This window comes from Psammomys obesus, unplaced genomic scaffold, assembly GCF_907164565.1.
Source record: "Psammomys obesus unplaced genomic scaffold, mPsaObe1.curated_primary_1811, whole genome shotgun sequence".
In the NCBI taxonomy this organism is placed as follows: domain Eukaryota; kingdom Metazoa; phylum Chordata; class Mammalia; order Rodentia; family Muridae; genus Psammomys; species Psammomys obesus.
In genome coordinates, this window is record NW_026585987.1 from 12,527,117 (window position 1) to 12,543,680 (window position 16,564).

Sequence of the window (16,564 nt, forward strand, 5' to 3'; positions counted from 1 at the left end):
TCAGTTTGGTTTTATTGATCAACCTGTCTGTTTTTATACAGTTTTTATTACTATCACTCTGTAGTATAGCTTGAGATCAGGGATGTTAGTACCACCAGAAGTTCTTTTTTTGTACAGAATTGTTTTGGCTATTGTGAGGAACATGCAGTATTTTTAACTGAGATATTTTGCTATAAGTGATTACTGAAGGAAGTATATATAATCTTGCAAATGTGGCATAAAACATTGAAATATTTACTTTGAGATGAAAATGATTACCTTATAAAGATCTCAGGAAAACAGTGTAATGCTATGTAAATAAAAATAAAATATAAAGTACCTCATTTTGTCTTAATCTTCCATTGTTCTTAATAATTTAAAATCATTCACACTGTTGCATATATCAATATTTTCTAACTATATTTTTAATACAGAAACATGTATTTCACGTATACATTCTTCAACTAATGTTAATTTGTCATAAATTTTAGGCTACTATGAGTAATAGTTCCAGGATACTTTTGCACTTGAATTTTCTTTCATAAACCCAGTCATTTGTCTGAGGTGTCTACACAGCAGTGTAGGCCACATGAACAGTTCTTTGAGGAGCAACCATGCTGGTTTCTTCCATTGTTGTTGGAGTCTGCATTTCCATAGATTGACTGAAAATTCATTCAGAATAGATCTGGTGTTATCCTCTCTCTCTCTCTCTTTCTCTCTAATATATCTAGTATCTATCTATGAGCTATTAGCTATCTGTATATCAATATATCTATCATCTATCTCTCTTATTCTCTCAAATTACCTTTTGTGATATATACTTCCCTCCTCTCCATCCTGTCTCCCTCCCTCTCTTCCTTTCTTACTTTAATGCCTTTATTCATTCATTTCTTCCTCACTTTCTTCCCATTTTTTAGTCTTTCCCTCCACTCTTTCCCTATTGATGCATCTTTTAATTTTAATAAACTGCACCAACTGCAGTGATCCAGCAGGCCAAGAACCATGCTAAAATGTCATGCATAGATTACTCCCATTCTGGCCAGAGTTTACATTCCTATTGGATATTCCTAGCTTTCTAGACACAGAGATGCTCTCCCCTCATTTCATTTTACTTTCCCAGTAATCTGCCATTTTAAATGTGTTGTTTCTTTATGGAACCCTGAAGTTTCCATGACTTATTCCCATGGAACTCAAACTGGAGTTAACAAATTTCTCAAATTTTAGAAATCTGGTATTCACTCATATGAAAAGAACAATGTAAAATACTCTTGGGAGTTAAGTATTTTTGTCAAAAAGTCTTTTCTGATCTATATTGGCTTCCATAAAACAAACAATGAGTATTTCTTATCATTTGTAATAGGAAGAACAGGAGTTTATGTTTTTGTTTCATAACAAGTAACCATTGCTCATGTAATGGTATGTATTGTGTACTCTAACACAGCTGAGACCTGAAAACATGACTAGTTGGATAGGGAATAAAGAAAATTTTAAAAGTAGGGAAATAATAAACAAACATACAGAAAATCAGAAACAGGGTAGACAGTGCTCACTCTGATAGAACGTACGTATTATTTCAGTGCAGAAACTCAGCACCTTTATTATACACAGAATGTAGAAGAAATGTTAACTAATTTTGGGTGGAGGTCTCTGTAGTGAAGCAAACTCAACACAGGCAGTAAATGGTAGAAAGGAGGCAGGTGTGGTTGGTAATTTCTGCCGACCCTGGTTTTAGATGATCAGTCGTTAATCAGCATTCTGACTTAGAACAGAGGAATGCATTGCCATCCTTCTTTTCTTCACAGAGGGTAGCTTGTTCTGTTCCCATGGGGCTGAGGCACTAGAGTCCTTGGCATGTCCATGCTCATGCCAACAGCACACACTCAATCAGGACTTCATCCACTCTCTAGAATTTCAATAAGTTTATCCTAGTAAATGTAACTTGAATAGGCTTAGACCCATAAGTATTCCTTTTATGTTTCTTATTTATATGAAGGAATTAAAAAGAGAATTTTATCTGTGGAGGTCTATGACTTCCTTGTATATTGTCAAGCAACAAGTACAGTGCCTTCCTCATGGGCAATGCTTTGCCAACTTTTAAAAATTAATTAATTGTTATTATTATTTATTGCAATTTATTTACTTTGTATCCTGGCTGTAGCTTTTCCCCTCATCTCTTCCTGGTCTCATCCTCTCTCCCTCTTCCTCTCCAAAGTCCCTCTCCTAGTCCATTGGTAGAGCAGGTCCTTCTCCCCTACTATCTGACTCTAGCCTATCAGGTGTCCTCGAGATAGTCTGGATCCTTTTTCTTGGTGGCCAAATTAGGCCACCTCATCAGGAAGAGTTTACCTAAGAGCCAGCCATTGAGTCCATGTCAGAGACAGACCCTGCTTCCTTTACTAGGGAACCCACATGGAGACTGAGCTGACTATGGGCTACATCTGAGCAGAGTGTCTAGGTCCTCTCCATGCATGGTTCTTTGTTTGACACATCAGTCTCTGAAGGACCAACTGAGCCAAGAATTTTAGGCTCTGTTGGTCTTCTTGTGGAGCTCCTGTCCCCTCCAGATTTTTCTATCTCCCCCTTCTTCCATAAGATACCCTGCACTCTGCCCAAAGGTTAGCTATGAGTCTCAGCCTCTGCTATGATAACATGATGGGTTGAGACTTTCAGAGATGCCCTGTGGAAGGCTCCTGTCCTGTTCCTTGTTTTCTCCTACTCTGATGTTTATCCTATTTGCTCTTCTGAATGAGGATTAAGCCTCTTCTGTAGGGTCTTCCTTGTTGTTTAGTGTCGTTAGGACCATAGGTTTTAGTATATATAGTCTATATATATTTAGTCTATATATTTTATAGATTTAGTATATAGATTTTAGTATGTAATATTTTATCCAATATTATATGGCTAATATCCACTTATAAGTGAATACATACTATGTGAGTCTTTCTGTTTCTGGGTTACCTCACTCAAGGTGGTCTTTTATAGTTCCATCCATTTGCCTGTAAATTTCATGATTTTCTTGCTGAGTAGTAGTTCATTGTGTAAATGTACCACAATTTCTGTATCCATTCTTCAAGCAAGGGACATTTGGGTTGTTTCCAGATTCTGGATATTATGAATAAAGCTGCTGTGAACATAGTTGAGCAAATGTCCTTGTTGTATAGTTGAGCATCTTTCTGTTATATGCCCAGGAGTGGTATAGCTGGATCATGAGTTAGTACTATTCCTAATTTTCTGACAAAGCTCCAGATTGATTTCCAAAGTGGTTGTACAAGTTTACAATCTCACCAGCAATGAAGGAGCGTTCCCTTTTCCCAAAACTTCTCCCTAGCATGTGTTATCCCTTGAGTTTTTTTTTTTTTTTTTTTTTTTTTTTTTTTTTTTTTTTTTTTTTTTTATCTTAGCCATTCTTATGGCTATAAGGTAGACTTTCAGGATTGCTTGATTTGCATTTCCCTGATAACTAAGTACGTTGAGCATTTATTTTCTTTTTTCCTTTTTTAATTTATTACAATTTATTCCCTTTGAATCCTTGAGGTAGCCCCTTCCCTTATCCCCTCCAAATTCCATCCTCCTTCTCTCTTCTCCTCCCATGCTCCTCCCCAAGTCCGGTGATAGAGGAGGTCCTCCTCTCCTTCCATTTGACCCTAGCCTATCAGGTTGCATCAGGACTTGCTGAATTGTCTAATTCTGTGATCTGGTAAGGCTGCTCCCTTTCAGGGGGAGGTGACTAAAGAGCCTGTTCTTCTTACTAGGGACCCCATTTGGAGACTGGTCTGCCATGGGATACATCTGTGCAGAGGTTCTAGGTTATCTCCCTGCATGGTCGTTGGTTGGAGTATTTATTATCAGCCTCTGTTTCCAGGATTTTGGGTTCTGTTGCTCTTCCAGTGAAGTTCCTGTCCCCTCCAGGTCTTTCTGTCTCCCTTCTTCCCTAAGATTCCCTGCATTCTGCCCATAGTTTGTCTGTGAGTTTCAGTATCTGCTTCAAGACCCTGCTGGGTAGAGTCTTTCAGAGGCCCTCTGTGGTGGGCTGCTGCACTGTGTGTCCTTGTCTTCTCCCACTTCAGATTTCTATCCTGTTTGCCTTTCTGAATAAGGATTAGGAATCTTACTCAGCGTCTTCCTTGTTAGCTTCTTAGGACTATAGATTTTCATATGTTTATTCTATATTATTTGGCTAATATCTTCATATAAGTGAGTACAAGAGTCTTTCTGGTTCTGGGTTACCTCACTCAGGATGATCTTTTATACTTCCATACATTGGCCTGCAAATTTCATGATTTCCTTGTTTTTAATTGCTGAGTAGTATCAGTCCTGATGAGACCTGATGTGTTAGGGTTAAAGAGTATGGGAGGAGGACCTCCTCTATCAGTGTACTAGGGGAGGGGCATAGGGGAAAAGAGGGAGGGAGGTGGGACTGGGAAGAGATGAGGGAAGGGGAAACAGCCAGGATACTAAGTGAATAAATTGTAATAAATAATAAATAAATAAAAATTAAAAGAAAGACATTTTAGTAGTCTCGCACGTTCAGGTACTGAAGCTTCTGAGAGCATAACATGAAACCCAATTATGTAACTATAGAACAGATCACCTTGTTGTCTCTGACACAGTCACAGAGAAACTAGAACATAGGTTTGAGGTGAAACACCTAGATGAGGGTGTTTCCCATCCCAGGGTCGATGCACTATATCAGCATGTGGTGCCATCTCACTATACAGAACGGCCCTTAAGTTTAACCAGCTAAATTCATCTGAATTCAAATTTTCAAAACTAGCCTATTTTCATATGGACTTTAAGATGAGGTTTGCAGGTGAAATCATAAGACCCTGCAGACAAACCACAACCATGCACGGAATACTGGCTTATTGAAAGAATAGCTGCCTATTTTTTTTTCTGCGTGTACGTCAGCTCCACATTCGGTTATGACTTATGGCTGACTTATGTTTTGAACACATGAAAAAGTTACCATCACTAAACAGAAGGGGGCTAGATACTACATTTTAATTTATTGTGTTTTTTTGTTAAAGTCATTATTTGCTATAGTCATTAAAGTCTTAAGTTGTTATAGGAATTATTAATACACATCAGTGAATAACATTTCTTGCAGGAGACATCATGTCTAAATAGAGTGAAGATGTCACAAAATTCACATCACAATATGGCTGTTCAATAACTCAGGTATTGTATGAACACATCAGAGGGTGCTCACTGTGAAAAGGAATACCTCTCTGTACATGCTGTCTCAAGTCCAGTCCACTCCTGTCATGAAAAGGTCTCTCACACAGTGGGATACATAGCAAATGAAGCAATTCCACAATGGTTTTTACGGTCTTTGATCAGTTTCATGTATCCATTCAGGCCCCAATTTGTACCATGGCTGAAACAAAGCATGTTTTTCTGTTTAGTAGGATACAGAATAGCAACTTTATTAAAGCTACAACTCCTCAACATAACAAAAAAAAAATTAGAAACAACAAAGGGGCAATGCCTGAGTACCTATAGTTACCTTTCATGGGCTGTGAAAATCACAGCAGAGAATGACTGTGTCTTCACCTGTGTGTGATTCACAACTAACAAATGTACCAGAGTTTAGAAAAGCAATGTCACGAATATGACAGTAAAACCACAGAACAGAACAATAAAACCACAGTGACAGAATCTCAGAATTGTGATCATGCACTAGAGTTGTTGTTATAGCTGTAGAAACTGCTTAGGGGGACAAGTGCTCTCCATGCGAGGGGAAGGACTGTAGTTCAAGTCCAGGATCCCATGAAACATCAAGATGGAGTCTGCTCAGAGCTTAAAAGAACTTAAGGCCCTTCCATAGAACTTATGCTCCTTTCCAGCCCCCCATGTCAATCAGCTCACAGACATATGAAACTGCAGCTCCAATAAATCAAATATCCTCTTCCTATATGTCCTGGCACATGCCCACAGCTAACATGCATTCACAGAGACACCCTCACTAACATATAAAGGCAAATAATAAATCTTGAAGAAAAAGCAGGTTATCTTTGCAGCTCGCCTGTAATCACAGAGGCCAGGACTTACCTTAATGAAACTACTAAGGACGCTAGGCAAAATAGCAAAAGTAAAAGCCCAAGACTCAGTATATAAGTTAAGAAGGGTTAAGGAAGAAAACTGATGTCCACATCAGGTCTTCACATGCGCGTGCGCACACGCACACACACACACCACATACGTGGATGTGGGTGAAATAAAAAAAAAAAAAAGTGATCCTGCTATTTATTTTAAGTGGAACAGCTTTTGGGGAGACTTGCTTCCAAATTCTCACTACAAAGAAAGTCTTTTTGCCATTTTAAATAATAATTTTAGCAATTGATACCTGTTCTTGAGTAGCCAGTACTTGGTGCCATTTGCTTCAACACCATAGCCGACCACCAGAACTGAATGATTCACACGGACCGTGCTGCAAGTTGGCTCGTAGTAAACTCCTGAAAAATAAAATCAAGAAAAGTGTGAGAGGCTTCAGGAACCTCGTAATGACCATAATAATAAAAAATAGGTGAAGCATTTCTGATTTCACTAAATTTTCAGAAACTTTAGTAGAAATAAGATTAATACTGATAGAGGTTCTCATAATACTCCAAAAGAATCTCAATAAGCATAACTTTGTTGATAAACACTTGCTTATATGCGTATAACTCCTTGATATTTTGTGCTTTCATTAATGGTTTCTCAGTCCAAGGAAGCACCACTGGATATAAACTCCTTAGTTCAAGACATTTTATAAGAGTTACAGTATCCCAAATATCTTGGAGATTAACTAAATGGAGAGAAGTGAGTGAATGAAGCAGCATAATAAATTTTATGACTTCGAAAGTGCTCACATGTATAAGGTAAGTCATGTCAAGTAAAAATGTATAGGTATACAGCATGGAGAGGTACAAAATCCATGAACACAAACACTCACATTATACTGTGTACAAAAAGGAATCCATCAAACCTGTCATGCCATGAGGGCACTACAAAATTTCTTCATTAGTATATAGAAAGCATGTGCTCACCTTCCCTATAGAACCTGAATGAAAGATGTGCAGCATCAATGTCAGCAGAAATGGGCCCTATAGTTGCCACAGCATTCATTAGGGCTTCTTCATTCCTTGGGAGAATCACATAGTCTGTGATTCTAGCAGCAGAACGCTCAGGATGGTACCTGCAGGGCCCTTCCTTTAAAAGGTAAAAAGGTAAAAGACTCTGTTACCTACATCCACCTCCTGGGGAGAATGAGTCATAACCACATCATTCTGCACTTTGCAGCTGAGCATCCCACATTTGGGCTATACTAAATAATCCCAGGAAGTAAAGTGAACTGGGAGACTTGGAACTGAAAATTACCTCTCATATCTTCAATAACACCCCATAAGTCTTCCTGTTCACAGGAAATTTAAACAGAAGAGAAACTTAGAGTATATGTAGAATGTTTTACATATTCTTTGTGTGCACAGAAAGAGGGACAGCTACATGAAAACCATTGATTCGAACAACCATGCAAAGGCCTCCATTGTGAGGACAGCTCTGATGGTGTATGGGACAGACTGTTGTCCAATTGGAATCTGAAGACAGTGGGTTATTACTGAGGTTGTCTCTTTGCCTAAAGGTGGCTGAAATGATAACTTAGACAGTCCACTTACCTTTGCTTCATATTGGTAGGTTTTCTCAGCCTCCAGGCCTCCGTTGTCCTTCACATATTGTAAGGCATAGTTTGTTGAGCCTGAAGAACAGCCTTGAGGTTTAACGCAGTCCACTAGGTTCTGTACACTCAGAGGAACCAGTTTTCCTGTTTTCCGGAACATCTGTCCTTCTATGGCACCAGCCACAGAAAAAGCCCAACAAGAATTACACCTGCCCTAAGCAGAGAAGAAAAGAGAATCTTTTACAAACAAGTTGCAATTCTATATCATATGGCTGAATAGTATTTTTTTTCCTTTTTAAATCAAAAGATGAACGGTGGTAGCTATTGGATCAGTAGAAAGGAAAGGAAAGGCATCCTTTGGAACTTAGCTACTGGTCATTTGCTTATGCCCCAAGGCATGACAGGTTGATGGATTCCTTTTTGTACATATATAGGCATATAGGCAGGACTTGCTGCTGTCTGGTGGTTTTTAATGATAAATTAAAAAAAAAGACATGAATTCTGAATGGAAATGTGGCAAAGCCTCTACGTGGAGATACAGTGAAGCAACAGTTGACAGATATGATTAATATGTACTGTATAATATATAGAACTATCGAAAAATTAAAAAAATATTCTTTAGAAATAAATTGCATGTCATCCTGTTCTCATCTCACACAGAGATGTCATTTCCTTCTCTTCTTCCTAATGATTGAGGACAGTGAGCATGTGATTCTGTCATACCTGATGCTGCACAGGAGTCACATAACCTTCCTTTCTCCAATCCACAGATTTGGGAACACCACCAACCATACGTTTCTGAATTCTCTTCCCCCTCCTGGGATATGGGATTCGAGGACGGGCTATCATTTCCTTAAATTCTTCATCAGTCTTCAAGTAAAAGTAAATAAATAGTTAAAGAGCAAAAAGCTCCACATATACAACTGGAGACAACAAACCTTGTGTGAGACAATCCATGTCACACTCACCAAGTCACCAAAGGAGTTCATTCCCATGGAGAAGCTGTGCTTTCCCTCGTCATACTCTGCATTGTGCATTTTGATAATTTTCATATTCTTCTCCCATACCATTCTCTTCCCTCTTTCTTCATCCTAGAATAAATGTAATGGAGATTTATTTTCTACTTAAGCCCCCACATATTCTGAATAATGAGGCTTGTGTCAAGAAAGAAGAGGAGCCTTAGTCGGAAATCTTTGGACTGCTCATTCACCACACAATAAGCAACAGAGATGCTGACTCCTTATGTTCAAGGTCTGTATAGGTATTTCATGGGTGAGGGGTGAACCCCATGGCTTTGGTTTTACCATAATCTCCCTATAGTAAAGGCCATTCTCTCTGGGGTCACTCTGGACAGTTCCCATGTTACAAACCGGGCTGTAGATTTTTTCATGTTTCCTCTTCCACTCCTGCCATTCAGAATCCAAGCTAGAATCCAGTGAAGGAATGGCTGAGGCCACTCCCAAGCATAAGAAAGCCATGAAGACAGCAAAAGTCATGTCTCAACCACCTAGATGGTGAAGAAAAGAACAGAGATAAACATGTACTTAATAGGAACCTATACAAACTTGGACCTAGGAAGGGCTTAGGTTCCTTTCTGGCTTTCCCACCAACACTGATAAAATGCCTTCTTATTCCTTCTTGAACATTTAAGATTCCATGGTGGATAAAATTATTTGAACTCTTCTTTCAATATTTAATCTACAGATTTTTGAAAATGGCTGAATATATATATATATATATATATATATATATATATATATATATATATATTTAGACCAACAAACAAAGAAACAAACAACAATTTTTAAAAAGCTCCATGAATGTTATTTAGTTGCTCCATCAAAATGTAAAATACATGTTCAGAATTCTAGAAATGTAAGCAGCTCCTGTGCTACAAACCTACATTATCAGAAGATGATCATGCTCCTAAAAGTTCAAAACATATGCAACTAAGGTCTCCAGGCGCATTTGAACCAGGATTGATATGAAGTAAAACTTCCCTCATCTGTCACCTGATCCTAAATATAAGGTTACTTCATCACTTGGGGCTGGATGCCTTCATATTTCTGCTTGAAGTACAGCAGGAGTTGATTTTTTCTTGAAATTTCACATCTTGAATTATAATTTTCTGGACTGTCCCCTTAGAAAATATGTGAAAAATAACAGCTACTATTTCCTTTCCCCACCCTTGTGACTATGTGCCCCAACTCACTACCTCATGAAGACTGAGTCACATGGAAGAGACAGTGGAAACCAGAGACACTAGTTGGGTGCAAGAGAAAGGGCACTCTCAGGATTGAAGTAAGGAGCTGCTGGATCTATTAAGTAGCACTCTCCATAGGACATGTGATGACATGCCAGCTGCTATTTTTGCATATGCCAATCAAGAACAGAGGATGGTACCCAATAGATATATGCAAGAGGATGTTCCATTGGCATAAAAAGATGTGGACAAGGAAGATGGTAGGTAGCTCTCATTCTCTGTGAACAGAACTAAACTTGTACTTAATGGGAACCTATATAAACCTGGTCCCAGCAGGAGCCCAACTTCCTCTCTGGCTTCCCCACCCTCTACCTCCACACGGCAGAGCTACCATGACTGAGAGATATTCTGATTCATGGGTCTCTGTCTGATTCTCAAAAAAGTCTCTCATGCCTGTACTCCAGGGTCACTTCCTGTTCTGCCTTAACAGAGGCAGGGCCTTACCTATGGTGACTTTAGCTGCTTCTTCGGTACACTCCACAGACTCAACTCTTCAGAAGTTGCTGAGAACTCAGGATCTTGTCCAGCAACACTCTACTCAGGCCTTAAATCCCAAATATCTAAATAGTCAATCCCACTCCTCAACCTTACCCTCCTGATTGGCTGTAAATGGATTGGACCTTTAGGCTGTGAAACTGCAGGCTGTTACTAAGAGCTGACCCTACCTGTCCTGGAGGCTTAAGTGTGGCCTGCCTCAGTAGACTGTGATAAGCTAAACCTTCTCAGAGGAAGCCAGAGAGTCAGCCTTTCTGCCTTGGATCACATGATATCTGACATTGTGCTTGATGAGTGGCAGAAATATTTTCTTGGTAAAGCTGCATAGCATTTCAACACAACACTTATCTTATTTTTTAGACAATGATCTTGGCTACCATCCATGTATAATGGGATGAGTATGTTTTAGACTAGCATTTCATGTTTAATCCACAGGTACAGTGAGACCCTGTGAGAATATAGAGCTTTGAATACATTCCTGCACAGTGTGAGGATGGAACACACTGTTTTTTACATAAATCTTTAGAAGAGAGATTCCCAATCAAGATAGCAAGATTCAAGGCCAAAGCCTAATACTGAAAAACCTACATACTACACTGTCCATGTGCACAAAATCTAAAATTAACCAAGAAATGCTAAAAATGGGAGAAACAATGAAGGATTTTTAATTTAGAAGAGTAGTACAATATTAGGACCATTAGTCTTCAAAATACCTACTTATTCAATATCTGTTCAGTAATAGTAGGGCACAATCCATTCAGAGCTCTGAGCTTCTGGTAACTATGTCTGTGCACTTCCTGTGTCATCCTGTTTCCAGTAAGATCCTGATAATCCACGTCAGCACAGTCATTATCACTGTCTTATCACCTTCATAGCTTATCAGAAGTATCTTCCTCTGCTCCATACCAGGTGAAGTTTCTCATTCTCATCTGTCTGCACCAAGGATCCTGAACATCTGCCTAGACAGAGTTCTCCTTGCCTCTGATGTTTCTGATTCTCTATAATAGTTCTGCATATAAAATGTCTCACTGTGCTTTTTGAACATAAAATCTTGTTCAAAGGTATAGGCCATACTAAGACCTCCTACCTCAGGGCCAGATCCCCTCATGTCATCTTTATATATTGTTCTTAATAAACCCTTCCTTGTCGTGATAAAATGGGTTTAGAAATAATTCCCCCATATATATATATATATATATAATGCAAAGTGAACAGGCATCTTCATCAAAAATACGATGTTCGTTTAGATGTACAGATTTTAGTGGGTTTATTCTATATTGTATGTTTATATGAGTGAGTATATACCATGCGTGTCTTTTTGCTTCTGGGACAACTCACTCAGGATGATCCTTTCCAGGTCCCACCATTTACCTGCAAATTTCATGATTTCCTTATTTTTCATTGCTCCATTGTATAGATGTACCACAGTTTCTGCATCCATTCTTCAGTTGAGGGGCATCTGGGTTGTTTCCAGCTTCTGGCTATTACAAATAAAGCTGCTACAAACATGGTTGAGCAAATGTCCTTTTTGTGTACTTGCGCCTCTTTTGGGTATATGCCTAGGAGTGGTATGGCTGGATCTTGAGGAAGCGCTATTCCTAAGCAAAAGAGAGGACCCTAACTAAAATGTTCAATCCCCATCCTGAAAGGCAAAGAGGATGGACATCAGAAGAAAAAGAAAATAGGAAACAACCTCGGAACCTGCTACAGAGGGCCTCTGAAAGCCAGAAGAAAACAGGAAACAACCTTGAAACCTGCCACAGAGGGCCTCTGAAAGCTTCTGCAGTATAGACTGTCAAAGCAGATGCTGAGCCTGATGGCCAACTGATGGGCAGAGTGAATGGAATTCTATGTAAGAAGTGGGAAATAGTAAGAGCTGGAGGGGACAGGAAATCCACAAGGAGAGCAACAGAACAAGATAATTTGAACACAGGGAACTTCCCAGAAAATCATACTCCAACCAAGGACTATTCGTGGAGATGACCTGGAACCCCTGCACAGGTATAGCCCATGGCAGTTCAGTGTCCAAGTGGTTTACATAGTAATGGGAAGAGGGACTGCCTCAGACATAATCTGATTGGCCTGCTCATTGATCACTTCCCCCTGAGGGGGGAGCAGCCTTACCAGGCCACAGTAGAGGACAATGCAGCCACTTTTGATGAGAACTGATAGACTAAGACCAGAAAGAAGAGGAGAACCTCCCCATCAGTGGATTTGGGGAGTGGCATGCATGCAGAAAGGGGAGGGAGGGTGAGATCGGGAGGGGAGGAGGGAGAGGCTTATGGGGGGATACAAAATGAATAAAGTGTAATTAATAAAAAATTTAAAAAAATACAATGTTCATGAGACTTTGAGTCTAATGACAGATGACCTCAAGAATCATTTTACAATTCTTTTGGGCATCATTGAGCTCTCAACATTGAGTTTGAGAAGTAAACCAAGGGACAGGGTGAGGGGATGAGGTTGAGCAATCTAAAGCTCACCTGTCATCTCTAAGCCCTGCTAGTGGCATAACATACACTGAAGTAACTACCAAGCATCACAATGTAAGCTGAAAGCCTCTCATTAACAACAGATGACAGGGAACAATATATGAGCATAAGGCCTCATATCAACTACATAATCTTCCATTAATGTAACATCACACTCAATAGCAATGTCATTCTTGGGGACTGGCTAGAAACAAATATTTCTATATCTGCCCAGACCTCCTGAGTCAGACCCTCAGGAAGCTGTATCAAGACACAAAAAATGATAGGCAGAGCATTGTAAACTTCTCAGAACAATTCCCTGCCCCTCAGTGTTAGTTAGCTATGAATCCCATCTTGAAAATATGCCACAGAGCAGCAGCCTTTTCTAGCAATGTTTTGGTTTACATGACCGACAGGTGCTCACAGATGGGGATGTGTTTCCCCAGGATCAACACCATGACATGTGTGTATGCACCTAGATCTCTCAGTTTATAAACCTTCACTGTCTGATTACAGTATGATACTGAATTCATTTTCTCAGTAAGTATTTTCTTAATTTTTGAGATGTGTCTTCCACCTGGCTGGGTGGAACTCATAGAGATCTTCCTGTTTCTGCCTCCTGAGTACGATTAAATACATGTGCCACCAAGACACGATTTTATATATGTACTTTAAGCTGGGTATTCACAGAACAATATATTTATCTCAAAATTAATATTTCAGTGCTTGATATTTTAATCACCATGTTATGCTTCCATTAATGATATCTAATTATAGAACTTTCCATCAATTCAAAATAAACACCAATGTGTAGTATCTGTAATTCTTTTTAATCTATTTTCATTACCTATGTTCTAGCTTATTGATTTCAGTATTCCAAAAATATTAGAAAATAAATCTATAAGGGATTTAATTTTGTTTGTTTTGTTAACTTGATGTATTATTTTTAAAATCATTCATGCATAATTTATCAATACATTATTGTATAGCTAAAATATTTCAACATATCAATACAAATTTAATTTATATATTCTTCAAATTAAGTACATTTGCACACCATTCTGGCAGGAAGGTTATGTACATTACAACACTTGTGACAATTTAGTTTCTCTTGGGTATATACATAATACCAGACAATTTCCTATCACTGCCACTGTAATCAACAGTCTTACAAAATAAGAGAAAATGAAGGCGAGGTCTGACTCCCTCATCTCTCTTTCTTACTCTCTCTCTTTCTGTAATGTATGTACCTGCACACACACACAAACACACACACATACACACACATACACACACACAGCAGGAGCAGCAAATACAGACAACCGCACAACATTTTCTTTTATATTTTATATTTTTCTTTCCCATTTTTTCTTTCTTCTTCCACTGAGGCAATCTTTCCTTTCTTCCCTCTTATCTTATATTTTATCTTACCAATACATTAAAGGATGCATTAATTATAAAAGAACCCCATGCACAGTGCTGAATATGCATTCCAAGCAGCTTCTGGGAAAGACATGCTAAGACTTCTCCTTTTCAAACTCTTCTGTATCAAATTTCTCCAAATCTTACTGTAACTGTTTGGAGGTTATTGAAATTGTGTAAAATCAAGGAAAAGCCCCTCTATCACATTGAGGTATAGCACTGAATTCAGCCTGCTCTACAAAAGAACTCTACAAGCATTCTTTAATTTTCATTGTATTGTCCCGAGAACTCACATTCCAGAGAAGCTGTGAGGAGGTACAATATATTTGTTGTCCTCTAAGAAGCATTATAAATTTCATTCATATCATCTTAGCTTTCCTCCATTGTGAGACATAAATAAAATATTCTGTTAATCTATCAATTCTATTTCTTAAGGATTATTGTATGTGAAGAAGTAAAGAAGATTATAAATAAACCAACTCTATCAGGCTCCTGTCTGAAAGTTTAGCAGAGCTTCATTCATAGTGTCATGGGTTGGTACTCTTCCATAGTGTGGGTCTTTGGTTGGCCAAGGCATTGGTTGGGCTTTTCCTTAATCTCTGCTCTATCTTTATTTTTGCACATCTTTTAGGCAAGATAAATTTTGGGCTGAAGTTTTTGTGGATGTATTGGTGTTCTCCTCCCTCTATTAGAAGACTAGACTAGTTAGAAAGTGTCCTCTTCAGTCTCTATCCCTTGTGCTACAAGGAATCTCTGCTTGAGTGCCTCTTATATCCTTCCAAGAGCTTACCTTGATTTAGGTCTCCAGCTTGTCACACAGAGATACCCCCACCCTCAGTTTCTCTTTTCTCTACAGTCCTCTCACTCTTGTTCTCCCCAGGTCTGTCCTCTATCGTCTCATCTCACCGAATTCCCTCTCCTACCTGGTTCCCTCTCTTCAGCCCCTATCTCTGTCTATTCTGTGTCCCTTTCCCAGTGAGATTTATACATCTTCCCTTGGATCTTCGCTGTTACTTATCTTTTTTGAGTCTGTGTCTCATAGTATGCTTATCTTATACTACATGGCTAAATTTCACTTATATGCGAGTACATACCATGTGTGTCTTTCTGGATGATCTTTTCTAGTTCCATCTATTTGCTTTCAAATTCCATGATTTCTTTGTTTTTAATAGCTGAGTAGTATTCCACTGTGTAAAAGTGTCACAGTTTCTTTATCCACTTGTCAGTTGAGGGACATCTGGGTTGTTTCCAGATTCTGTCTATTGTGAATAAAGTTGCTATGAGCATAGTTGAACAAGTGTCCTTCTTGTATGGTAGAGCATCTTTGGGGTATATACCCAGGAGAGGTGTAGCTGGGTCTTTAGGTAAAGCTAATCCCAGTTTTCTGGAAAAGCACCAGATTGATTTCCAAAGTAGCAGCACAAGATTTACACACCCATCACCAATAAAGGAGTGTTCTCCATTCACCACACCCTCCCCAGCATGTGCTATCACTTGAGATTTTGATCTTAGCCAATCTGATCAGTGTGAGATAGAATCCCAGAGTCATTTTTGGTTGCATTTCCCTGATGACTAAGGGTGTTGAGCATGGCTTTAATTGCTCCTCTGCCATTCGTGATTCCTCTGTTGAGAATTCTCTGTTTAGTGCTGTGCTCCATTTTTTTAATAGGGGAATTTTGTTTATGGTGTTTGTTTTCTGGAGTTGAGTATATATTTTGGATATTAGCCCTTTGTCACCTGTAGGATTGGTGAAGATCTTTTGCAACCTTAGACTGTCATTTTGTTCTATTGATAGTATCTTACAGAAGCTCTTTAATTTCAAAAGGTACCATTTCTTAATTGATGATCTTAGAGAACCTGAGTTGTTGATGTTCTGTTCAGGAAGTTGTCTCTTGTGCCAATGAGTTTGAGACTCTTCACCACTTTCTGTCTAGTAGATTTAGTGTATCTACTATTATATTGAGGACAATGCCTATCTCAACCATAGACCCACCCTATGGGAGACTGACAACTCCTGATACTATGAATAATACTCTCCAAAGCTTGCATACAGGAGCCTGTCAGAGTGGTCCCTGCAATGCTTCAAAACAGATGCTGAGACTCATAGCCAAACATTGGGTGATTTGTAGGGAATCTTGTGGAAATATGTGAAGAGAAAAAAAGGACCTGGAGGGGACAGGAACTCCACAAGAAGACCAACAGAGCCAACTAACCAGGGCCCAGAGGGGCTTGCTGAGACTGAAGCATCAACCAAGGACCATACATGGCCAGGACCTA

The 16,564-nt window shown here is 39.0% G+C and overlaps 1 protein-coding gene across 1 annotated transcript; it reads right to left on the bottom strand.

The window, feature by feature from the left end:
- Window positions 1–5,256: 5,256 nt before the first annotated feature.
- On the bottom strand, window positions 5,257–9,132 carry LOC129671912 (cathepsin 8-like). Its single transcript, XM_055601077.1, has 7 exons — window positions 9,007–9,132; window positions 8,605–8,727; window positions 8,360–8,506; window positions 7,635–7,850; window positions 7,008–7,170; window positions 6,326–6,434; window positions 5,257–5,356 (listed from the first exon to the last, which is right to left on the bottom strand). The coding sequence occupies exons 1-7, from the start codon at window positions 9,130–9,132 to the stop codon at window positions 5,257–5,259; spliced, it is 984 nt and encodes a 327-aa protein (XP_055457052.1).
- Window positions 9,133–16,564: the final 7,432 nt, after the last annotated feature.